This window comes from Abramis brama (genome assembly GCF_963993115.1).
Source record: "Abramis brama genome assembly, chromosome: 6".
In the NCBI taxonomy this organism is placed as follows: domain Eukaryota; kingdom Metazoa; phylum Chordata; class Actinopteri; order Cypriniformes; family Leuciscidae; genus Abramis; species Abramis brama.
This window is the reverse complement of record NC_139968.1, coordinates 12574374-12601188: the sequence shown is the minus strand read 5'-3', so window position 1 is coordinate 12601188 and position 26815 is coordinate 12574374. Positions and strand designations below refer to the sequence as shown.

The 26815-nt window shown below is 38.5% G+C and overlaps 2 protein-coding genes and 1 long non-coding RNA gene across 5 annotated transcripts in view; 1 reads left to right on the top strand and 2 right to left on the bottom strand.

Moving 5' to 3' along the window:
• Window positions 1-647: 647 nt before the first annotated feature.
• On the bottom strand, window positions 648-9574 carry LOC311085066 (interferon-induced very large GTPase 1-like). Its single transcript, XM_084117475.1, has 3 exons — window positions 8968-9574; window positions 7706-7773; window positions 648-5444 (listed from the first exon to the last, which is right to left on the bottom strand). The coding sequence occupies exons 1-3, from the start codon at window positions 9449-9451 to the stop codon at window positions 723-725; spliced, it is 5274 nt and encodes a 1757-aa protein (XP_083973601.1). The 5' UTR covers window positions 9452-9574; the 3' UTR covers window positions 648-722.
• Window positions 9575-17522: 7948 nt separating this feature from the next.
• LOC311085390 lies at window positions 17523-20420 on the bottom strand. The gene is made up of 3 exons (XR_014606806.1): window positions 20232-20420; window positions 19747-20073; window positions 17523-19645 (listed from the first exon to the last, which is right to left on the bottom strand). It is a non-coding gene; the product is annotated as an uncharacterized lncRNA (long non-coding RNA).
• A 154-nt stretch (window positions 20421-20574) lies between these two features.
• Window positions 20575-26815, top strand: part of LOC311084500 (natural killer cell receptor 2B4-like) — a 61296-nt gene continuing 55055 nt past the window's right edge. For all 3 annotated transcript variants that reach the window (XM_084116579.1, XM_084116572.1, XM_084116584.1), the window contains exon 1: window positions 20575-20771. The gene's annotated coding sequence lies outside the window, so the exon portion shown is untranslated. The remainder of the gene's footprint in view (window positions 20772-26815) is intronic.

Genomic DNA, 26815 nt, shown 5'->3' with positions numbered 1-26815 from the left:
GCAGATATTGTTTATGCTCAAACAGCAACATTACACACTAACTAAAGTTAGAAAAGTGAAATCATAATCAAGATAAATGGTGTAAGTCTAATTTCACGATAAGAGTCATCAAATCAACACATTTTCTACATTGTGTAAAAATCAGTTAAATAATACTATTGATTAAATCATTTAATTTTATTTATTTTAATTTGCACATATAAATGAATATTACAACAGTGAACAAATTACATTCTAGAACAATTCTCAGTGAAGATACACTGATGGTCATCATCAAGTCATTGAACTCTTCAAATGTCCCAGTGCACACTGCAGACATGAACTGTTATTATTTTAGTTTTGTTACCAATAATCAATAATGTTCTTAGCTTCTGTTATACTCAGTACAGCTTAAATATTGATCAATTTCCTGAGGAAGTTTCCATATTCTAAATACGAGAACACAGTATTAGATACAGTCACCCACCTATATTTTATTCACTCATAAAATACAAAACCTTTAATCTCTTATTAATTAACAAACATTCATATTTTTTGTTTAATCTTTGATAATAGCTTAATTATTTCTAAACTACTTTCTGCTGTAAGTGTCATATTGAATGTAATTTATAGGAAGAAAAACCCCAGAAGATTCTAGACAGAAAAAAACTACATTTCAGAAACTCATTTCAAACTGTGGTCAATGAATTAGAGACCTACACATGACTCATTTTCATTTGTCATTACATGTAATCATCCAAACTCTCGATAGCTTGCTCTTTTGAGTATTGGCTCCATCCGTATGAAATGTCATCCCAACTGTGGAATGTTTTCTCAAAGTATTCTTCCAGATCTTTCTGAAATCTGCACACAAACCACTTCCAGTATGGCAGCTCAGAGAAGTCAGGGGTGATGCTCCACTCTGCATAAACATTTCCTGCAATTCTGTATTCTCTACATGGAATCCACTGACCTGTATAGAACATTTTACCAGTTCTCACTAATGTTGTGCAAAAATCTGCACTGAGACACTCTGTTCCCTCATAACAACATCCAGTGAGTCCATCCACTCGATGGAAAGGAACGCTGTGATCTCCAGTATGGTTTTCTACAGTGTTGGTGCAAGTGGCTGCACAGAACGGACACTGAACCCAGCAGCACTGACTGAGATGATCAATCAGAATCTCATCTGGTCTGTCCTTGTGTTCCAGATTTTCTGGAAATGTCTCTTTGCTGAATTTATGTTGTATTTCAGATAACACTGAACCAAGTTCTTCACTTATCACATCTTCTAGAAGATTGAAATCATCAACACCATCATGACTCACTCCACTGAGGTCCTTTACAGAGAATATCAGCACATCTGAGAGCTGCAGTGTGAAGTGATTCAGCCACTTCTGAACATCTCCTCTGGTCGTGTTAACCAGTGCAGTTGCTCTGTGAGCCGCTGCCATGATCTTCTGCTGCAGGATTTTAATGTTCTCCTTCATCTTGGGCCGAACACTGACTCTGAAGTTATCAGTTATGTACCGATTGACTTCATCTTTGATGAAACTCTTGAAGTGATCTTTGGGGCTGTAAATGTAGGTAATGTATTTGTGAAAATCCTCCTCTCCTGCCAGTGTTTTGAGGATGTGTTTCTCTAGTTTAGATCTGTTTCCATTTAGCGATTCACAGTTTGTTTTAATTTCATTAGTCAAATCTCCGGCAATGTCTTTGTAGACACTCTTTTGAATGGGCTCTTTCAGTTTCTGACAGATGATCTCACCTAAAATGGCAGCTGATGTTGCACCTTGACAGTATTTCTGGAAAATACTGTAGTACTCTTTGCTCTTCTTTTCAAAGTAGAAAACAGGATCGTTGGCTTCCCTGAACTTTCTGTGCTGGTCAGTGATTAACTTGTTTTCTCTCTTAGAGATGGAAATGACCAAATCCATGTAAAATTCCTTTGTAAACACAAAGTCCCTGGAGCCTTGCTCATAATCTTCTACTCTGGCTTTGATATAATCTGCGAGTTCTTGAATGTAGGTTTTGTTGTAGCCCATCTTTGCAATGTTATACGACATGATTGTTTTGTCTGCTTGCTCAGCAATCTCATTGACTAGGGTTCTAATTTGGGTTTCAAACTTCTGTTTAGCTGATCTAAAGGCAGTTGTAGCATTTCCTTTAATTCTACTGGATTTCTTTAACTGTATATAATCTGAATAACGCTTCACAGTGAAAACATCCCTGCTCTTCTTCCAGGCGTTTACAGGGACACTTTTATAGTTACTGAGGAATTGTTTCATGTCTTTTAATACATCAATGTTTTTGATGGGAGGAGTTTCTGTGGTAATGTTCTTGACACACTCTTTCCAAAACTTTCCAAACTCTTTTTTCAGGATTGTTTCATCATTGGCTTTGTCTTTGAGTTTTATTGCAAGTTCTTTGCTCTTTTCCAAGAGAGTATTTTCATAACGTGTCCTCTGAGCATCAATCTTTTTCTTCATACCTCGCTGCTGAAGAATCTCATTTAATTTCCTCTTTGTTTCTCTCACAATGTTTTCCTGAAGCTCTTTGATTTTGATGTCAAATGATGCTTTCCACTGTATCAGTATATCTTTATCTTTGTCTTTCTCAAAGAATTCTGACATAGATTTTTCTACTTCTTCACTTTTCACTTTTAGTTTTCCGTGAAGATCACTTTCTGACACCTCATCAATGGTTTCATTTTCTATGCTGTTGTAGAGTTTGTTCTCTATTTCCAGCATGGTTCTACGAAGACTCCAAGACCACTTGCTGTATTCTGTCTCCAGTTTACGGTATGTTGCGATTTCTAGAGCATTTTTGAAGCTGAATACAAATCGTTCATTCAATAAAGCCTCCCAGAGATCATTAATACGAACTTTTAGTTGTGTCAGCTCTAAACCATCTGATTTTGAGGCATGGCCAAAAAACGCTGTCTTCAGCTCTTGGATGTTTTCACAGTATGATGGGTTTGGTGGTGCCATTGGTGGGCTGCCTTCCCAGAGTTGTGCAAAATATTTCACATCCTTCTGTATATCAAACGTGATGATATCATTGAAACATTCTGCATCACAGACTTCGTCTTTAGCAGCGAGTTTAGTCATCTCATCCAGCGTCTCCTGCAGCCGTCTCCTTCCCTCCATGTTCTTCTCTCCAGCTGTGATGTCTGAAACGTTCTGATGCACAAACATACAGCTGGGATTCAGTTTGACCTTCTTCATCCTCATGAAGGCCTGAACAACTATCTGAAGAATGTCCTGCAGCTCTGATGGGCTTTCTCCAAAGATATTGATCAGTGTCATATTACCAAGACCAACAACAAATGTGGCCATTTCATTGTCCTGATGTCTTGTTGACCTTCCAGACAGTTCTAGAGCACGAAGCCCCTCAGTATCAACAACCAGAATATAGTCAAACTTCAGCTTTTCTTTCATCTTCATCTCCTCTGACACTCTGATCAGCTGCATGAAAGCTCCTCTGGTGCACCTGCCAGCGCTGACGGCAAACTGCAGTCCAAACATGGCGTTCAGCATAGTGGATTTCCCTGAGCTCTGAATCCCTAAAACTGACAGCACAAAGACTCTCTTGTCTCCCAGTTTCTTGATGAGTTCATGTAGAACAGCAGTAACCCAGACCACAGGAACATGAGCAGCATCTCCATCCATCAGCTCCAGAGGAAATCCAGAGATCATCATGTCTGCGGCAAGACTCGGGAGAGAAGAGAAATTACATGGTAGTCCTTCCTTGTTCTTATTCACTGATTGACATGATTCATAGATCTGACCGATCTCTCTCAGGATGTGCTCCAAGCCAAAGGTTGCAGCTTGAAGCTCTTTTGATATCCTATCAAGTTCAGCATGTTCATTGGTCATCTGTTGCTCAGCTCTGACTTTTGACCATTTCTCATTATACTTATAATGTAGAGCAGAAAGGTCAGCTGAGGTATATTCATCCAGGAGGATTGCGAGCCATTTCAGAAAAAAAGTCTTCTCATTTGGAGATTGTGAATTCATTTCTGTAATAAATAACTTCATGAAGTCACCAATGTTCTGCACATGCTGCTGTTCACGGATTTTCTTCATTTCTTGTTTCTGTTTTATTTCCACGTCTATTTCATTCCCCTGAGATCGATGTAGTTCTTTGTTTTTTTCACACCACTGATGCCACAGTTTCCCCTGACAGGGCAGAAATAATTCTTTGATTTCTGTCAGATCTTTATTCTCCAGTAAACCCATCAACTGCTGGGCTGCTTCTTTCCCTCTTCTGCAGTCATTGTCATGATCCTCATCTACTCTGATACCTGAGTGTTTGGACACATCTTCAAGTCTGAAAATAAAAAATGGTTCTGACGATGAGGATGAGAGAAATTTATTTATTGTTTGAATGAGTTCTTCAGATACATCTGATTGATTTCTGTTATTAAGTCCAATTTTGTATTTCCCTTTCCTTATTTTAGTTACACTATATTCATCCTTAGTACAAAGACAAATGAGTGGCTTTCTGTCCTTGTACAGCTTTTGGATCTGTACTCCACTCTTGTCATTCTTGTCAAGTCGTGGTAGGATAACAACATTGACTGAGGACATTTCAGTGAGGATCTGCAGCTGTTTCTCGTTGGCTCCTGCATCACCGTGAAGGTTACAGAACGCAACACATTGATTAAATTTATCGGTGTCTTTCCCAGAAGGGCAGTACCAGGCGATCTCCACCACTCCATCCATCAGTACTCTGGTGTTGCTGCTGCCTGTGCAGTTCCTGTGGAAGAACGTGTTGTGTTTCTCATTAATCAGACTGTTCATCAGCTGAGATTTGGATAAGGACAATGAGCCAAACTTGAAGAAAGACACCATAGGTGTTTCTGCCTTCCAGACTGGCTGGATTTTACTGATGATTTCATTGTGCATGTTCCTCATTTTCCAGCTCTTGTTGATTTGTTTGAATGTCCAGAGAGGAAACTCAATCTCTTGTGTGAATGGATCAGGAAAAAGCAGAGGCAGAGCATACTGACACTGAGACAGTTTAGTCACCATCAACTGCTTCAGGAAACCATCAGCATGATGAAACACTGCCATCTGGACATCCATCGGGTGAATAGCATCTTTTCTGTTGGTTTCTTCAGGAAACAGAGATGTTTCACTGAATATATCGACATCACCCTCATCTTCAGATAAATCATTGTTTATTTGTTGTCTGACATGCTGCTTATCAATAGTTTTAATGTATCTTGCTCTGTAGTTCATCATCAGTAGTTTTTGTAGGAAAGTCTGAATGAGGTTCTCCTCAGAACAAGGCTCATAGGACTGTAATGAATATTTAGTTAGTTGAAGAACATCTGCAGCTCTTAGTTTAAAGGGGTGCCTTTTATCAGGATGAAGCCTATGAAATAGATGCTTTACTTCATCCCCCCTTCCGTTTCCTTTTTCATCCAATCTTGCACCATCTATTGATCGCTTCTCTCCCTGAAAAATATACAGCACAAGGCAGTTAGCTTAAAACAATTTACAATTAACTGAAATAAAGATGAACCTTTCCCATCAAGTAATAGCCGTCATTTCACCATCTAGGTTAACTATAGACCCGATATAGTCTGGCTATGAGTAACCCACCTCTAGCCAAAATAACCTTGAATTTAGTTACATGTTGTTTTTGCCAAAATAACTTGCGAGATGCAGGGGCGGCTTGTCAATAGGGGGTGTTGGGGCGCCGCCCCCCCATAAAAATTCCAGAAATATACATGTATACAAAAATGATATAAAAATTAAATCGAAATAAAATAGTTTACTCATACGATGTGCCGGCTGGTAGTAACATTTGATAAAAACTGGCTTTAATCGGTTAACTATTTTCTATGTTTTTCAATATGTTTCATGCGGTTTAATTGGCGAGGGATGCCGGACAAATGGATGTCTATCTGAGTCCTAAAACTCAGATATTTCGGGCAGCATGTGACCTGAAGCTGGTCTCTAATTGGTTTCTTAGGGCCCTATTTTAACGATCCAAAACGCAAGTATCAAGCGTGAAACGCAAGTAACTTTGTGGGCAGATCTTGGGCGCTGTTGTTATTATACCGGCGGGAAAAATGACTCTTGTGCCCGACGCAAATCTAAAATGGGTTGGTCTGAAGTAGCTTCATTATTCATAGGTGTGGTTTGGGCGTAATGTGAAATAAACCAATCAGAGCGTCATCTCACATTCCCTTTAAGAGCAGGCACGCTTGTCCCATGGCGGATTGCTATTATAATGGCGGATTTGCCAGGCGCACGCCAGGAGCGGTTCACAGCTGAGGAGACCGACGTTCTCGTCAGGGCCGTAAAAGACAGAGAAGTGACATTGTATGGGGATGGAGAAACCCACCCAAATTAGCTTCGGTTAAACAGGCGTATACAAATTTGGGTAAATGTGTAAGCTAGATTTATGCCTATTTTTCCACATCTTCATGGACACAACAATGATTTCCCTCGTGTGTTAATATTTTTCCTTGTAATAATGTATGGTTTTCTAAAAATGAAAACTGCTGCATCTGTGTGTAGATGAAAGAAGCAAAGTACATGCGCGTTGTGCACACGCTACATTGATTATGGCCAGCATGCGCCCTTAAAATAGCATATAAATAACATGCGCAACGCGCCACTGACTTTAGACTAGGTTTTTCCTAGTCAGTGGCGGAATTGTTTTCTAAACCTGCAAAATAGCACCAGGGAACGTTTGTGCCGGAACACGCCTCCTCTTTTCGCTGAACCGCCCCCGGGAGCACAAATGCATTTCCTAGTTTACCGACGTGCGTCTGTGGAGGGAAAAGTCCGCTGTGCGCGGGTGCAAAATAGGAATGATACATGCGTTGGTGTACAAAGTCAATTGCGCTGAGTGCAAGATAGGGCCCTTAAGGATTCTCCTCTGGACGCAGGTTGCTGCGTCCCTGGCGAATCAGAATTGGATACATGTTATTTGATCCAATCTGATTGGTTCTGGTCACCTGTCATTCAACGTTACACATTTGGCCACTTCTGCGAGTGCGCAGGCGACACCGTCACTTCGACTCCACCAAAATCTTGTTAAGCTGATCACTTTCGTAGAGATAATGGCAGCAGTTAAATCAAATTCTGTCATTGACTTACAAAAAACCCCTTTCACAAGGCGTTTGCTGGAAGAAAAAAAAAGGATAAAGGATCTCGGACCGGACCAACCCGATTTACAAATCCAGCAGCGGGCCAGTGACAGAGGACAAATCTACCGTGAAAGGATTGCAGCAGAGGTGAGTTTATTATAGAAATCAGAAACAATAATGCATACCATTTGACATTATTGTTGTGCTGCAGAGATGTCCTGCCCACATATCATATTCTACAGATTCAAGAAAACATTTTTTGTTTGGTATAAATCCTTACAAAAATCTTAATTTTAATATTATACATCAGCATCCCAAAAATAATAAATTGGCAACATAAAAATAAATGATCAAATGAAATATAAACCCACCAAAAACTACTGTCTTGTATGGGACAAAAACTCAAATGGCTCTATTTTTCTTTTGAAAGTCATTGCAAAAGTGACAATTAGTGGCCTACTGTTTATGATAATTCATCATGTAAGCAAAGTCAACAGTGATTACAAGGTGTTTGGTTTAATTTCTTTGACATTTATCTTGATGACTAATCTATTCTTGGGCTATGGTTTCTTTCTAACTCCCTGCTCCTGTTCTATTTTTTTACTCAACACTTACCCCACGTCTCTCTCTTGTCTCTGTTGTCGAGGTGTAGTCCATACTCTTTTCAATAATTGTGGTTTGATCTTGTGACAGAACAGAAAAGGTGACAGAAATATTAAAAAAGAGCTAACATTTTTGTTAAAGTTAAAGCAAATCCGATTGAAATCCGACTGATATGACTACAGTTTTCTTAATCTCATGTAAATAATTTTGAACTTAAAAAAAAATAGTAGTGTAATTTAGGGGTCACTTTTTGAGTTTGTTTTTTGATCTGTTTCTCTGTTATGTTCGTGTTTGAGTTTCTTTGTTAATCTTCCAGGCTGTTAATTAGTTCTCCTCTGTTCTCTCCCTGTTTGTTTCTATGGTTTCTAATAGATTTTGTTAGTTCTGTTCAGGTGTGTTTCAAATAATTATCTAGATAGTTTATCTCTTTGTCTGCAGTGTATATAAGCCCTCAGCTTGAGTTAGTCTTTGTTCCGGTATTAGTCGTGTAAAGTTGTTGTGTAGTGCTTTCTACTGTGAAGTCCTGCATTTTGGTGTATTAAAATAAATCTTGATTCCTGCCTCCTGCAAGTGACCGAACTACACAGCGTAACATTAAGTTAGACTTATAGGCGATATATCGCATGACATTGTTATGCGCATCTCGTCAGTAAAGCCGGTTCCTTGATTAGTAGCAAATCGCCATCACCTGCTTTCAGATGGAGCGGCATTTATTACACAGAGACGTAGTTTACTGACAAGCTGAGCCATATCGCATTAATTATCACGGACGTATCGCCTGCGATAATTAATGCGATATGGCTTAGCTTGTCAGTGAACTACGGCTCTGTGTAGTAAATGCCGCTCCATCTGAAAGCAGGTGATGGCGATTTACTACTAATCAAGGAACCGGCTTTACTGACGAGATGCGCATAACAATGTCATGTGATATATCGCCCAGCCCTAGTCTCAATTTAACAAAACATAACACAAACATATTTGAGCAGTATCTTTTTTGTTGTAGCCTTTTTTGGTTTAATTATCTCCAAGTGTTTTCTGTTTAATTAGTTCCTTTGTGTTTTTAAAGCCTTTTCACTGTGCAACATGTTTGTCTGGTCAAGTCTGTTAATTGATTTTGTAAGTTTTTGGTTTTCTTTGTTTTTGATTCTCTTTGTTTTTATTTCATTAAAAGCTGCATTTAGCTTTTGAATCAATCATGAATAGAAGTGTTAGAGTCAGGGACAAATAAACAGAAAACCAACATAACGTCAATGAAACCAAATCTGTGTTCTTACCACTTTGACATGTCCTGTCTTGCACATCATCTCTCTTTCTTAACGCAGTGTTGTACATCTCTCTAGTGTAGCACTGCTGGTTATTCTCAATAAACAGATGCTCAGCTCTGCTCATCAGGTCTCTCATCTCTGACTGTTTGGTCATGTTCTTGCTGCAGGTATGATATCTTCCACCGCATTTCTTCAGCAGCCGCTCCAGAGCAGAGTTTTTCTTCAGATCGTCTATTATAGAGTCAGACTCTTCTTCGCTCTCATAGGTGAAGAGAATCATCACAAACTGAAGAACTCGGTCACCAAATACCCTCTGAAGCCACTCAATACCCATCTTATCAGCATCTGTTAGCTGACCCAGTCGCACAACAAAGATGAAGGAGATTATTTTATTTTCATTCACTAGTTGGCTAGTGAGGGGATCCAGGTCAAGTGCAGTCTCATGTAAGCCAATCATGTTGATCACTGAGACACGACGTCCTGATATCTTCATCTGCAAAGGAACGATCCAGGATATTTCTACATTTCCAATATCTGCTTGTATTTCTCCAAGTAGAATATTGTCATGTTGAAACTGGACTGCTGCAGAGTTTCCAAATAACACAATTGTCAGATTGTGATCTAGAATAAACAGAAGAGCCAATTCTCAGATTCAAAAAATCTCAACAAATCTCATTCAGTAATGTGAATAATCATTTATACTACAGGGCCGTTGAATGCTTGAATCTGATTGGTTGACGAACGTTCTAAGGTGTGCATTATTTTCAGGGAAACGCACGGCTAAAGTAGTTCCAGGCAGGTCTTGACCGCATTACAGTTCCATATCACTTCGCGTAGTTAACTGTAATAACGGAAAATAGGATACAATTCATAACAAGAAAAAGCATTTAGCCCCATGCGCTTGATCTGCAATTTTCAATGTCTAGCTTCACAATCAATGGAAACATGCAGTTTAATTTTAATTTTAATAAATAAAGTATATAGTCCTATATAATCAATAGAAAATTAAACTGAATATAGGCTAAATAAATGGATAGTCCTGCAGCACGGATTTTTATTGCAGATAATTTAACAAATAAATAATTATTGATAGGCCTACTTGTTAAAAGGGCTTTGTGTTTCATTTATTTGGCTAGTCTGTCATCTGTCAATAATAGAAAAAAAAAAGAATGAACGAATTAATTAAAACGAATTGAATTAATAAATAAATAATAATATTGACGCACATGCTTTTCTGTCTCATTATTCCTTACATATCTCTCTAATAACTGCATTGATTACTGCATAAAGCCGAGGACACACTTTAAGGCCGGTTATGAATGTAATTTGATGACTGATCATGCCCAAACGCGTGTTCAGCGCGTTCAGATGTGTTCAAAGTCGGTGTTTAAAATATGCTGCAATGAAAACAGTCAGAGAATGTGTCAGCTAGTCGTGTGTGCCCAGCATTAGTCTGCTATCAGTGGCTCAAACCTCCGTTACTAACTCTAAAATGACGTTTTGGAATTAGCAACGGAGGCATGGGATTAGATGCGTAAGAAATTAGTCCTACATACAAGAGCGTTTTAATGACAGAGACTTTACAAACGTCTTGAAATACATAATCTGAACAATGTTTCGAGGTGTGGTAACTGTAGTATAAGCGGAATAATTGACTTCAGGCCGTTGAATTATTAGAAAAATAATGCACACCCGAGGTGTAACGGCCACTCCGCTTCGCGTCGTGACCGCATTACCACCTCGGGTGTGCATTATTTTTCTAATAATTCAACGGCCTGTCGTCAATTATTCCTTACATATTTTTGGTTTTCTTACCCATACTGCTGAGCAATGGATCAACAGAGTCAGACAGTCAATGTGCTCTTCAAGTTTGGAGATGCTCCTTTATGCTACACGCTGTTCATTTTCCTGAATGAAAAATATAGTGTAAATTAATTTTCATAATTTTAGGTGTGCATGAGCATGTGTACATAACATTATTTGATTTCTCTTTAGAGTATAACATACTTAATATTTAGCTTGTGTTCATTATCTAAATGTGATGTTTGAGTATCAAGTCAAAACTAAACAGACATGAACTCTTCTTGTAAGCAATGCAAATATAGGTTTAGATCCAGTCTAACAGGATTTGCAGTTTACAAAAAACATAGTCTGATTTCTAGTAAATCACATGGTATCTTTTTTTTTTTAGAACACCTGACTACCATGTAAGTTATTTAAACCCCATGCCGGTCATGAGCCGGGTTTGATCTCTCATTCTTTCCTGTCTTGTTTTAATTCCTCACTCTGCACGTGCGCTCATGCTCAGCTGTTTGCCATCACAATCACCGCGAGCGCTTATTGGTTTACACCTGTTTCTCCTCTCTTATTTATCTGCTAATTATGCCTGCTAAAGACTGTGTGATTTCGGAAATCCAATAAGGTCATTACAAATCACACTGTACAAAATGGATCTTATAAACTGGGGTAGCCTAAATGTAGACCACAGGTTTTCAAAACCTGGGTCCACATCAGAGGGTCGCCAGGATGATTTAAGGAAAATGGAGTAACATTAAAAATAAAATAAAATAAAAATAACAAAATTTGATTTCATAAAATCAGTCTATCCTATATAAAATAAATAAATAATTTGACTTAATTAACACTCTTCCTTTGTCCTTCCTTTGGGAAGGGCCTGACATCAACAGGGCTGAATACAGGAATGGGCACAGAGGGGCCAGGATTCAGCAGCAGAACATTGCTTTTACTTGTAATGTAGCGTCTGAGTTTTTAACACTCACAGACTCTTTTAATTTAAAGCAACATGTTTCTGGTCCTACACACAAAAAAGGCCACACTTTAGACCTTTTCTCCATTGGCCTAGACATAAACTGCCTGAATGTTGTTGATGTTCATGTGCCTGACCATTGCTGTGTATATTTTAATGTGTCTTGTAATGCTCATAAAGTGGTGTCCCAAAATGCGTATTATAAATCAAACTGTTGTTGAACATTTTTCAGGATTGTTCCAGCCCAAGTTCATTGAGGATTGTAATGATGCAGCACTCCTTGTTAATAATTTTAATGTCAGTCTGTTCTGGACATAGTGGCCCCTGTAAAGCACAAAACGACTTCTCCTAAAAATCCTTGTCCCTGGTTAAATGAGGAGATTGCTTCCTTCAGGAGAACATGTCGCAAGGTAGAGCACTTGTGGAAATCCACTAACTTGGAAGACTGCATTTAAAGGAGCTGATTTTATCACTTAACGAAATGATGAAGCAGGCCAGATCTATGTATTTTTCTGATCTTGTAAATCCGAATAAGAGAAACCCCAAAGTTGTCTTTATCAATATCAATATTGCCGGTTTTAGAGAGATGCATTCTACTGAGACTGCTCTCCTCAAAGTTTCTAATGAAGTACAGATGGCTGCTGACTCTGGAAGGCACTCTGTATTGGTTTTATTGATACCGTCTTCTGGCAGCGAGAGAAAAAGAGGGGAAACACAACCTGCTTGACCCTGAGTAACTGTGTAAAAGGTCTGTGTTACATTTAATGATTATACATTTAAAGCTTCTTTCCTGAGGCCATCCATCTCCTTATTGGATACAGCAAAATAGGCCTATTAATTAAATGTTATATTACTTTGGACTACAGGCACTACACTACAGGCTACAGGCACACAGTCCCAAAGGCTGCTTTTGTTATTAATACAATCTGTCTGCGTTATGTAATTCTCTGTCAGACACTCATTATTGTGTGCTGAACCAGCTGTGCATTGTGAAATGTTGCTCTACTGTCTCTTTACAGTAATATTCTTGTAATATTAAATATTAAGTCATGGCAAAGAAATTGGCTCTGACTAAAATTTGAAAAACATTTAGGACACTAATTAACTAACAACAAACTGATAAAATCAATCTTATATGCATTAAGAGCAAACCTGAGTTATAAAGCAATAAAAGAACCTGATTGTCTTCACGTGTGTCATCTGTCCTGAGTCCCAAAGGGCACATAAAAGCTGTTACATGACATGTCAGAAAGTGAAACTGATTGTTCCATTTTGTGATTGTACACAATTTCACAGAATACTGCATATCTAAGAGATTTTTAAACAAATCACTAATGTTTTTGTGAAATATTTGTAAGATTTAACTATAATAAAGCAATTATGACTTGCCATGTTTTATTGTTTACCGATGATTAATAACATACTGTTATGGTTTACTTTGGGTTCAAGTCTTAATTTTGGGAATTTGAGTCCTTCGTACCTAAAAGTTCAATATTAACTTTCCACTAATAAAGTTAACCAATATTGAAACTTTATTAACTGAGGAAAGTTGACTTTGGTGAACACTGGTGAACACTGAGCAATGTAAATTTACCCAGTTATGGTGGCATCACTTAATACTGCCAGTGTGGTAATTTACCTGATAGGAAATTTACTTTTTCTTACAGCATAAAGTAGTAAAGTAACTTAAAGGGGGCAAAGTATTGTGTAAAAAACATGAAAAATAGATATTTTATTTTTACCTTGTCCTTCTTCCTTGAAAGTTGTCTCATAAGTTGTTTTGTGAACATAAATGTTCAACAGCAATTTCTCAATATGCAGTCTTGTCTGTACTTGTGTTCTTGAGGGCTTGTGAACCGCCATCCGTGATCCGTTGCTGCCCAAGTATTGTTCCAATCCAAAGTCCACATCTAGCTAAGTACAGTTCAAATTCCTTGATGTGTTCTTGCTCCGCCCCTTTTATCAGTATATGAACCTAGTATGCCCGAATTCATAGTGTTCATAAAACAGTAGGCAAAAACCCCGAATGACCTACAACTTCCGTTCAGATTCTGAATTGGGCATCTAGTCGGCAATATCCCATGAGGCCACAGGAGAGGAGTTGTGATCGGCAGTGAAGTGACACAACTGATGCTGTAGGTCACATGACAGTGACAACATGGCAGAAGTAGCATGTACGAATTTTATTTATATTACACACATTCATACTATATAGAACTGTCTTTTTTAACAGTTGTGAAGCAAGTTTCAAAACAAATGTAGTTCCTACAACGATATGCGATTTGAAACGCAGCCCAAGTCCTATTCCTGAAATCTCAAACTGCTTTCCACACTCACATATTTCACACCAGCAACAAAATCTAACATGAACTGTCCCATCAAAGTTATTTCTTATGGTCCAATAGTGTTGAAAAAGCTTGTATTTCAGGCAGCCTAAGCATGCGTTTCAGGACACTGAATGTTTTTATGACAACCGGAGCTTCTAACGGCAATTGTGATGATGTATGATATTTTTTTGCTGGCTTTAAAGTAGAGCTTGGGTAAATCTAAATCTCAATCTTTGGCCTCGTCAATCTATTATTTGTTTGTAAATGAATAAAAAAAATAAAAAAAATAAAATAAAATAAAAACATCACAAAAAGTGTATTGTGATTGTCAAAACATTTGATAACAGAACAAATTTTGATTTGATTTCGATCCATAAGCTTGTGATTCAACTCAATGCAATATTGTTTCAGTTGGATATATATCAGGTAGGCCTATAGTACATGCAAGGCTTAGTTCGTAATTTGATCTGGCACCTCTGAAATCCAGGGAAGGAGACCAGAGGAAGTTTTTTTTTTTTTCTTTTGGCTTCACTTCTCATGGCACTTCTCCTTCATTTCTTTGGTATCTGCAAACCATGATTGACACTTTCACACCTCTCACAGAAATTCTGTGACATCAAGGCTGTAATGTGATCGAGGCACATGTGATCAAAGTTGGCCATTACGCCTTCACCAATGCTAGAGCCACAGACCCTCGTATCTCCTAATAAGACCATCTCTGCTGCTGTTCTATTTACAGAATGACCAGACAGCATCATCCCGTCCTCGGGAGTTCATACTACTGAGACGAACTTGCCAAACCTTTCATATTACAGCACTATAACTCATATTCTACACAGAGGTATCTAACTTATAGCTATCAGCTGACCACAAAGATTTTTGACCATCATTTTGTTTTAACTCTTTCCACGCCAGTATTTTTATTTTTTTTTAAGTTGCAAGCCACTGCCAACATTTGTCATCATTTTCACAAAATTGTCATGGCCCCAGAATATTTTGTTGTATGAATATCTGAATATACAATATATCAAAAGAAAGAACAGTCTCTGTTTTTAAACAACAACAACAACAACAAAACATTTTATTCTAGCTTCATGCATTCTTTTCTTTTCTTTTCTTTTCTTTTCTTTTCTTTTATTTTTTAACGACATTTTGAGCAAAAAGCTGAGAAAATTGCTTTTTTGTCAAAGACTTTGTCTAGATCGGATCAGAATGATGATCAAAACATGGATGAAGTAGATCGAGTCCATCAACACCCCCAAAGCTTCACAGTCCTATAGCTCGTCCTGGGTCGACATTAAAATTAACATTAATTAAGATTAAGTTATACTTCATTAGATATACTGAACATATTGCACATCCCTGATGGTATACATATTGCACATCCTCAGTGGTATACATATTGCACATCCCTGATGGTATACATATTGCACATCCTCAGTGGTATACATATTGCACATTCCTGATGGTATACATATTGCACAACTGACATATTGCACAACCCCGATAATATACATATTGCACAAATGACATAATGCACAGCCCCCCAAATGGCCTACAGATTGCACAACTGACATTAAGCAGTTTTGATTTATATGCTGTTGAATGTTTGATGATTGCGTTGGCTTACATGCGCGTAAGCAATGATTTTTCACCTGTGTTTTGATCAGGAGATTCTGTACTCTTTCAGAAGACGACGGATAATAGCGCCCCAAACCGTACAACAGTGAAAACATGGATTAGGATTAGGATTTGGTTGAGGATTAGTTGCATGTAATTATGCATAATTTACTGTTATTACTATGCTATATGTAACATTTGTAACAAGGACACTGTAAAATACCTAAAACTCTTGTTTACAGCAGCATAACTTCAGGGGTGAAACAACAAACAAACACCAAACTAACGCCAAAAACTAATAAAATGACTAAATTACATTTCAAAGTATTACAAAAAATCTAATTCAATCAATTATAATAAATAAAAAATACTGAGCGGCAGCATTGGTTTTCAGCGTGAATGCCGTGAAAAACACACCAAACACATTTAAAACAGAAAAGAGCTTTGTGATTGACTGTACGAATGCATTTGACAAGAAATCTGAGCTATATTTTTACAGACTGCCGGAAGCTTTTTACAGACACACCAGTAAGCTGATAATGCTAGTAAATCGAGTTTTTCTATGACTGTATTAATGAATCAGGCCATGACCCTGTGCGACGACAAAACAGTCATTTGCGGATCTGACTCTGAGTATTTCATTTGTTGTCGTTGATGTTAAAATAAAGCTTGCAACATGTCAGCAGGAAACTTACAGCCAGAGGTGGAGAGTAATTAATTACAAATACTTTTGTTACAGTACTTGAGTAGATTTTTCAATGTTTTCTACTTTTTTGAGTATAATTAAATTGTGGTACTTTAACTCTTACTTGAATAGAATAAAAATAAAGTATTCAACTACAGCTATATTTATTTTTCACCAAAAGTACTTTGACAAAGGTGCCTACGGAGCAACAGGCGAGCTGTTTTTTTCACAGACACTTTTCAAACTACTGCGGTGGAGCTCTAGCCTGGAAATCCAGACCTATAAACTCGCTGAGCAAATTCAACTTGTGCTCTCTCGAGAACTCTGGATTTCCAGGGTAGTGGAGCCCTCTGCGCTTCAGACAATCACAGATAGGTCTGAAGTGCTTCAGCCAATCACAGACAGGTCTGACTCGGGTACTAAACCAATCAAAACTTCCAATTCAGCTGGGGGGCGGGGCATTCAAACCACACTTTGACAAATTGACATTCAATCACTGGTGCTAGTGTTTTGAATTGGTATCACTAACATTTCAATATTTTAGTGAATGTAAGTGAGCTATGCTCATATTCTGATTTTAAATTGCATGGATGGAGCAAGAACAATGTAAGTGTCTAAAATGCATGCACACAGTTGAGTTTAATGCTTTAGCTGGCCCTCTTTAACTATGGAGTTAAACTAAATGTACAAGCAAACTTTGTTCGAGGCTGAAATAACCCCAACATTAGCAACAACAGTGAAATAAGATCGCATAATTTAGGCCTATCTGTCAGTCAGATGCACTTAAAAGTGTAGCCCGTTGCTATAGCAATAGTGGGCTTCTGGGACATTTTCGGCAGAAAAAAAATAGCCTTTAATTTAACATGTTAAAGCAGGGTAACCGTACCCTGCTTTATTGTTTTACTGGCACTTTTTTATTGACTATTTTAATCCATATTTTCTTTAATAAGACATGTACTACATGCATTGACGCAGGTGACGCTGCCAACACCAAGCAGGTGACGCTGCCAACGCTGGTTCGAAAATATGTGAAATAAGTAGGGCTGTTAATTTGTAGTTGTTCATTTAAGCCATTAGTTGACTAATCGCATATTTATATTAATTGAATTAGTTAAATATATACTGGAGAGACTAAACCACAATAAGCCTATTCCGCCCTCAAGCGCACGCATGAAGTTTGCCACAAAGAACCGGCAAAAGTAATGATTATGAATGTGTCAAATATAGCAAGGAGACATTTTAATTGTTTATTAATAAACTGGTGTTTTCTGTGTCAGTTGCAAAGATGAAGTTGATGATGCTGACTCGCCATCTTCGGAGTATTGTGAACGTGCCTATAGAGAAATGCAATTTTTTCGGATTACATAAGCAGAGTAGCTGTTTCTTTTCGGTTTTAATTGTTTTGTTTAAAAGAAGACATTTAAAGCTTTCCATAAATATATTTTTCATGTAGGCCTATGTGAGGCAAGTAGCCTATACGCTGAGTTTCGGTTCATTTATGAGACAAGCTTCAGTTCACGTGCAATGCGAGTAATCGCGCCAGCGCCTCCACGTCCTGATTTTAGTGGCTGCTATATTTGCTTCTTATAATCCAGGCTATTGGTTGATGAAACATTGATTAAAGTATAAATAATAATATATAAATATATATAAATACAATTTATACAAAATGAAAGACTTTAAAGAAAGGCTTTCTAAACAAAACTTAATGAAGTGGTCAAAATCATGTCTGACCCACTCCATAAGTCATTGTCTCCTGATATTGCGCGTCTAATTATCCTATCTTACTCCATCTTATACCTATCGTATCCCTATCTTGCTGTTCACTTTTCACATAATCAACATAGATGAAATTAAAAAAATAACATTATATTATTTAAACATAAATATTTGTGTTTGTGAAACTAAATGTGTTTTCTTTAATGGATACAACACGTAGCCTATAATATTATTATTAAAATATATTAAAGTACTTTGTAACGTAGTAACTTGAGTAGTTTTTCAGCAAACTACTTATTTTCTCTTACTCAAGTCATATTATTTTCCTGTAGCTACTTCTACTTGTACTCAAGTAGCTAAATAATTTCTTATAGCAATACTTAAGTAAAATTTGTCAGTACTCTTTCCACCACTGCTTACAGCTCGTATATTATCCTCTCATGCAGTTACAGATGCAGTGTTTGACTGAACCACTTCTACTTGCTGCACGAGATGAGAGGACTTTTTTTTTTCTTGGTCATGAAAGAGTCTGCGTTTGTGATATATTTCCTTCTTCTTTTCCTGCAAAAAGCTCAAAATCTGTTTAAATCTGCACTAAGGATGCGTTTCTGTCACATTTCACACATGCGCACTTCAATAAGCCGACAGAAAGTAGGTTAATGCATTTACATGCAGAGTGAAATCCGAGTAAGAGGCAAAAAAAATGTCTCGGTTACTAGCGTAACCTCGGTTCCCTGAGAGTAGGGAACAAGTATTGCGCAATACTTAGCTTACGCTTCAATATTCTCGAGAAAATGAGTTTTTCCCATAGCGTAGGCTAATTTACGCAATACGAGCGACCTCTCGAAAGGGAACGTCTCGGTTACTGATGTAACCTCTGTTCCCTCAGAGTAGGGAATGAGTATTGTAAGTTAGCTTACGCTATGGGAAAAACTAATTTTCTCGAGAATTTTGAAGCATAAGCTAACTTACGCAATACAAGCGATCTCTCGAAAGGGAACTACCTGTGTCGACCGGTTTATGCTTAAGCCGGTTATGACCCTACTCCGATTAAATAAAACGAGTTTCCGCGTTTACATGACTACATGCGTTGTCGGCTTATTAAGCATAATCAGATGTTTTTAAATAAACACTGACAAAAAAACTATACAAGTTTTATGGCTGGACAATATGATGATACATATACCATTGGTATGATTTAGACCTACCTATTTATATTTTATTTATATAAAGCGTTCACAGGCAAATTTGCTTTACATATTCCTGGCTGCATGTCAATATCCATGTTTCCCCATTAAATCCAGTCATGCAGCAGCTCTTCTGCCACTCAGTCCGGGTGAGGGAGTGTGTTCATGCGGGAAAGTTACGTCAATGCATACCCTCTATTGAGTGCCCATTCACTCATGCATCAGCTGAGCTACTGTCATTGCATCTGTAGTGTACATGCGGCTGACACACACACACACAACACAGCATATTCTTTCTTCATTCAAATAAATTGTGGAATATTAAGCAGAATTAAAAACACAATCCCCTCTGCTATTGTTTTTGCTCCATGGTTTCCTCTGCCTGTAAGACAAAAACATCACAAAAACATTGAGTTAAATCAACAATTTTTCATTAAATCAGTCATTAACATTGTATTTTTAAATAAATACATTAAGACATACCTTTGATGGAAAGCTGTGTGCTTGGATTTTGATGTGCCTTTGTGATGTAGCAGACGTACTTTCCTGCATCACTGTATTGAAGTTTGTTGAGTTTGAGTGAGAAGTTTCCTTTCATATACTCATTAGGAAAGGTTTCAGCTCTGTTCTTGTATGCCGGATCCTGCTTCTCTACTGAACCTTTACCCTCAAGTATGTCATAAACATTTTGGCTGCTGTTATGTCTCCAATAAACCGTTATATCTTCATGTTTAAAGCCATTGTCAATGGAAGAACAAGGCAAGACAGCGAAGCCTCCGATATTACCCTCAACAGTGGCCTGCAGACACACTGGAAACAAAAGAAAATGAAGGATTAAGGTTTGAAAATCAATTCTACTGCCTTCCTGATTAAAAAAAAATTATATTTCTGTTACTGATGTGTTATATAAAAATAGTTAGACTTAGACATTGAAAATGGTAGAAAATGTGGTTCCATGCTACACTCACCTTTGTCTATCAATACTGCAAACACACAGATATAGAAGCTGAAAAATACAGCAGAGGCAACATAAAATAACTAACATTACAAAAGTGACTATTTGCACCAGGTATACACATCAATGGCCACACAGCTTGTCTATTTGCATCCCAGTAGTACATGTATTGGTGTTCTGCACTAGCCTGGATGCCAGCCGAACTTAGCCCCGCCCACAATTTTTTTAGGTCGGGAAGTTCGGGCTGGAACAAACAAAAATTGTTCGGACCAATCAAATTGTCAGGGCGGGCTTTAAACGATGATGGACAGATGAGCAACGTAACCATCCACGTCATCAACGAGTGCTTGGGTTGAATTCAAATGACTGCCGCTTGAGAATTGAGATTTCACGCTTACAAATAAGTCAGATAGAATAAATGCATATTTGGTGTGCTGTCTGAGGAGAGGGCTCGGGCTCGGGCTCAGGCTCAGTACTCCCCCCGTATTCCTGGCTGTGGAAGAACAAGCCGAGAGTGAGTGGAGGGACGCTGAAAACTGTCAAGGAATGTTAGGTGAGTAACAGAGTGAATAAATATGCTTCCTCTCATCATCATGCTGATAGTGTAGACCGTAGACGGTTGATTGGATTGATTATTTGAATGTGCTCCTCCTGAACTTTGTTTATGAAACATCATGTGTAGATTGATTCCGCCATCGCGTCTGTTATAGAAGATATCGACAGCGCATTAGGGCTGTATTCTTCCAGTCGATTATTTGGTCGATACGTTCTAGCTCGACCAAAATTCTGATTGGTCGATTTTTTGCCGCGTTCATTTCATTAGTTTTGTAGCGTTCATTTACCGGTAATCAGTTTTGCCGCGTTCATTTCATCAGTTTTGCCGCGTTCATTTCATCAGGTGGAAAGCACTAATTGCTAATGGGGGTGTTTTCAGAGCACCCCTGTTTCACAGGTAACAGTCTGTCTTCAGAACACCCCCCTTGTTTTCACTTCTTTTGGATTAGCCCAACTCACCGGAGAAGACGGACAGATTGAAGAAAGTAGGCTACTAGAAGGTTTGCTGAATATTACTTGATCTGGTTTGTTTAATAAATATTATTTTTTTATTAAAGTGGACGTGCCTTTTGTGTTTAAGAGTAAAAGCTTTAAGTTAATAGTCTATTCGTGTCTCAGCCGCGAAGCTGAGCTCCTATGTTCAGCCCATAGACTGTAAAAAATAGGTTCAGCCTCACTCTGTGCGAGCTGCACAGAGCGGCTGAAATTATAGAGTCTGTCAGTTATTATAATACATATGACAGAAACAATTGTCTAAATTATGTTACATATTCCTCAAAAGTTCTTGTCATGATATCACTAGTTGACAACATAGTACTATTTTCGGAAATCATAGGCTATGATATTGCGCAGGTGCACGTGATGCAACGCTGTCAGAGCCGACAGACTCGTGTGTCAGACTCATTTCAGTGCAAATTAATTACTTCAAAAACGATTTAATACTGCAAATAGCCTACTAGTTTTTTTTATGTTTATTTATAATTCATTTAGGCGGACAACAAGGCTACCAAGTACTGCGCACAGTGCGCAGCTAATTAATTTAACGTTTTTTTTTCTAACGTCATTTTTAGTCGATTTTAGTCGATTTTTAGTCGAAAACTTCAGGACTTCAGTCGACCAAGATTTTCTTTGGTTGAGTACAGCCCTACAGCGCATTAATTTTAAAAGAGGAACAGAGAACCGCCGCCGCGATCGGCATTTGTCGATCGGAAACATGAATGAGAAACATACGTCACTTACTCCGTTGCTCTGATTGGTTGTAGGTCTATTCAATTGAGTGCAGAGGCATTTTCTTTCCTGGTTCGGTTGAAACGCCCCATAATCAAAGCTCAATGGACCAGTATCAGACTCACATTTTGACTAGAATCTGAGTATGACGACGTCAGGCTAGTTCTGCACTGGAGGCTATAGCAAATGCTTTTAGTGTTAATGACTTTCTAGTGTTATTGGCTTTCCAGAATAGCTTAGCTGATTCAGTGCTGACCTGTAAAACTGCAGCATTTTTGTTGCAATGACACAGCACAAACTACTGCAGCAGAGCAGAGGAAGGCTTTAGGTCCTCAAGACCTGCATCTTTTCAAAACTAATCAAAAGTGCCCCTCTCAACAATTATCATCATTAATATTGTGGTCAATAAAACAATGCATTTGAATTATAATCAATATGAAATTGTGTACAGAACAGTAACAAAGTGCTCAAAAGTCAGAAAATTCCCGTTTATTTTTACGTAGCCATAAGTCTGAGAAATCATTGCCATGGCGAGTTGCTATGGGTGGCGTGTGTCTTCGGACTTGACTGACACCGCCTTCTCTATTTTTTTTTTCTTTTTGTTGTAATTATTCTGCTCATTGTAAAAATAAATTAGTATGAACGGGAACAATGACAGAGAAACTTTGACTGTTCGAACCCAGCCATGCTAGGTCCGAGATGGACGCGATGGCTAATGTCTTTTGAACTGTATGCAGATGGGAATGGACTCATCATCTCTGAGGACACAACGGACGTAAATGAAAAGCAGAGGAGAGCTTTATTGTTACACCTCACAGGACCAGACGTACAAGATATCTTTTCAAATCTGGAAAAAACGGGGGAGGTTACCGACTACGGCGCAGCAGTGACTGCATTGAATTCCTATTTCGTGCCTCAAGTTGTTACGTCCCTTTTTTTGTTTAGATAGGGGTAAGGGAATATAACATTTAAATAAAGATGTGCGTATAACTTAATATGAAGGACCAGGCAATAAAAGGAAAAAGATCGACTCAAAAATAACTCCGCTCAAAAGTATTTATTTTACAGAACCCAAAAGTGAAAGAATGAAGAGAAAATAATATTTACAATATTTACAAACAATGAGAAAAACGACAATTAACAATACTAAACAAAAACAAACAAAGGTGGGAAGGCGAGCTCGAGAGATGCCAAATGAAATAAATAAATAAAACAGAACAAACTACCTAGAAGATCAATGCAACTAAACTAACTACCAAACGAAAAATGTAGAAAAGAAAAGTCTTCGGCGTCAAGACGCCCTAACAAAACTACACTATCTACCATATACCAAAAACTTACAGGGTGTGGCACTCTCCTAAACTAGTGTGTCTAATACAATTCAAAATTGTCCTACGTGGTGCGCAATGTATGTCGCGCGACCTACTAAACTGCTCCCTCCTTCCCAGCCTCACATGCAACGTGATGACTGACAAGGATGAACAGTAAAACAAAAACACTTCACAACCACTATGACAATTGATTAATGCAAGACGATAGACACACAGAAAACAACAGCGAGCCAAACAAATGCAAAATCAAAGTGAGCCAAAAAGCTGGGGACGTGGAAGAGATACGGGTATTTGAAGAAGGTGGAAGAATGGGATTGGATGGGTGAACCGAGACGTCATCATCCTGCAGGAAAACTGACAGGCTGGAGATTGATCCAATGAGTACCTGAAACACACACACACCCACACACACCACCGCAACAACAACAACAACAACAAACTACCCACATATCCCTATTACAACACTCTAAATACGTACATGTACGTAACACTTCCCCCCTTAAAGATTTAAACTTAAATCATAAACATAATACATTAATTTGTGGACCCCAAAATTTTATATATAAATATATATATTATGCTCTAGACAATGCGTCAGCAACGACATTTTCAGAACCCTTCTTATGCTTTATGCTGATGTTATAATTCTGCATGAATAATGACCAACGCATCAGTCGTTGGTTATGATTATACATTCTTGACAAAAACACCAATGGGTTATGGTCAGTATATACAATCACCGGTAAAGCAGATGAACCGACGTAAACTTCAAAAAACTGTAGCGCTAAAAGAAGTCCAAGGGCTTCCTTCTCTATGGTGGAGTAATTGATCTGATGTTTGTTAAATTTTCGCGAAAAATAACAAATTGGATGGTCTAGACCAATCTCATCCTCCTGAAGAAGTACGGCGCCAGTACCTAACGCACTCGCGTCTACTTCTAACTTAAACGGACGGGAGAAATCCGGAGCGGCTAGAACAGGTGCACTACTTAACAGGGTCTTTACGCTGTTAAAAGCATGTTGGCATGACTCAGACCATACAAAATCAGTTGTAGGACTTAACAGACTGGTAAGGGAATGTACAACAGTTGAGAAATTTCGGCAAAAATTCCTATAATACCCAGCCATGCCTAGGAAACGGCGTAACTCTCGTCGTGTGGTGGGCGCAGGAAAATCAACAATAGCGGAAACTTTTGCACCAACCGGCCGAACTTGACCTTGGCCGACTACCTTACCCAGGTATGTAATTGTGGCTTTCCCAAACTCACATTTTGCCAGATTAATAGTTAAGGATGCACTTGCTAAGCGTTTGAATACCGTTCTCAGGAGGGACAAATGCTCATGCCAGTCAGAGGAATATATCACCAGGTCATCAAGGTAAGCATTACAATTTGGTACTCCTGATAATACAATATTGACCAGTCGCTGAAATGTTGCCGGAGCGTTTCGCAATCCGAACGCCATTACCTTATATTGTAGAAAATTATCAGGAGTTACGAAAGCGGATATTTCTGCAGCGCGTGGTGTAAGAGGGACCTGCCAGTAACCTTTAAGTAGATCTAGTTTGGTTACGAATTTTGCGGAACCCAAGTTATCTATGCAGTCCTCCATCCTAGGTAGAGGATAACTGTCTGGAACAGTAACAGAGTTTACTTTTCTGTAGTCTGTACAGAATCGAAATGTACCATCTGGTTTTGAGACAAGAAGACACGGTGAACTCCATGGGCTGAAACTGGGTTCAGCTAGATCGTTTCTTAACAAGTACTCAACTTCTGTTTTCATCACTGATCGTTTCGTACTATTTACGCGATAAGCATGTTGTTTGATTGGAAAATCACATGTGATCTGAATGTCATGTTGTAACACAGTCGTTTGAGATGGAATATCACCAAACAGCATAGGAAAATCATGAATTACTTTTATAACATCCTGCTTCTGGGCTTTGGATAAATCAGATATAAACGATGGCAATGACTGTAGTATTTCAGAATTAGACAATCTGGCACACCCTTGAGCGTTACGAAGGGAAACGCCATCGTCAACAAGCAACTCACCAGCAGATGGCGATATCACCTCGCAATCCTCGGCAGTGGGTGCTGAAACAACCGCAACAGACGTAGGAACACTGCCAGAATTCGGAATAGCCATTTCCTCCGCAGTTCTTTCAGGTGATTTTCTAGAACAATACAACTTTAACATGTTTACATGACATGTCCGAAATTTCCGTTTACGATCCGGAGTATGCACGACATAATCTGTCTCACTCAACTTTTTAGATACAACGTATGGGCCAACAAATCGAGCGGACAGAGCAGAACCAGGAATCGGCAAAAGTACCAATACTTCATCTCCAGGCTTAATCTCACGAGCAACAGACTTTAGATCGAAATGTTTTTTCATGCTTTTCTGAGCCACAGCCAAAGACTCTTTTGCAAACGTACAAGCATTATGTAAGCGCTCCCTGAATCGGCTAACATAATCCAGTATATTTTCCTTAGGTGCGGCATCCTCACGCATCATTCCCTCTTTTAAAATCTTGAGTGGACCACGCACGGTGTGTCCGAACACCAGATCTGCAGGACTGAAACAAAGTGACTCTTGAACCGTTTCACGAACACCGAATAAGACTAAGGGGACTCCTTCATCCCACTCTTTACCGGAGCTTAAACAATATTTGCGCAGCATTGATTTTAACGTTTGGTGGAAACGTTCAAGTACCCCTTGGCTTTCTGGATGATACGGACTAGAAACTCTGTGTGATATTTCCAAGGTTTTTAACACCTGTCTGAACAATTTGGAGAGGAAATTCGTTCCTTGGTCCGTCTGTACAATTTTTGGCAGTCCAAATGTGGAGAAAAATTTGATAAGTGCCTTTACAATTGCAGCAGAAGTAATTTTTCTCAATGGAATTGCTTCTGGATATCGTGTTGCAGAGCACATAATTGTTAGTAAAAACTGATTTCCTGATTTGGTCTTTGGTAAAGGGCCGACACAATCTAAAATGACATGCTCGAAAGGCTCTCCAATTACAGGGATCGGAATCAGTGGAGCAGGCGGGATCTTTTGATTTGGCTTTCCCATTACCTGACACACATGACAGGTATTACAATACTGACAGACATCTTTCTTCAAACCAGGCCAAAAGAAATGCTTTAATATACGATTGTATGTTTTCGTAATTCCTAGATGACCTGATAGCAGATGATCATGAGCCAAACTTAAAACTTGCTGTCTGTAAGCAGTGGGTAACACAATTTGACAGGTAACCTCCCACTCATTATCCATACCAGCGACAGGTCTCCACTTACGTAACAGTAACTCATTGTCTATCACATACTCAGTTTTTCTGTCCTTTACATTTTTTGGATGCTCAGCAGCAGAGAAAAACTTAGTCAAAGAAGGATCATCTCGCTGTGATGCTACCATTCGTTCACGTGTGATAGGTACAGTCAACACTTCTAAATCAGTCACAACTTCAACCATTT

Coding starts and splice junctions, on each gene's coding strand:
- LOC311085066 (XM_084117475.1), bottom strand. CDS start 9,451: ATGAAGATATCAGGACGTCGTGTCTCAGTGATCAACATGATTGGCTTA. Junction 7,774..8,967: donor AGACAGGACATGTCAAAGTG/GTAAGAACACAG, acceptor TTCTGTCACAAG/ATCAAACCACAATTATTGAA. Junction 5,445..7,705: donor AGACAAGAGAGAGACGTGGG/GTAAGTGTTGAG, acceptor TATATTTTTCAG/GGAGAGAAGCGATCAATAGA.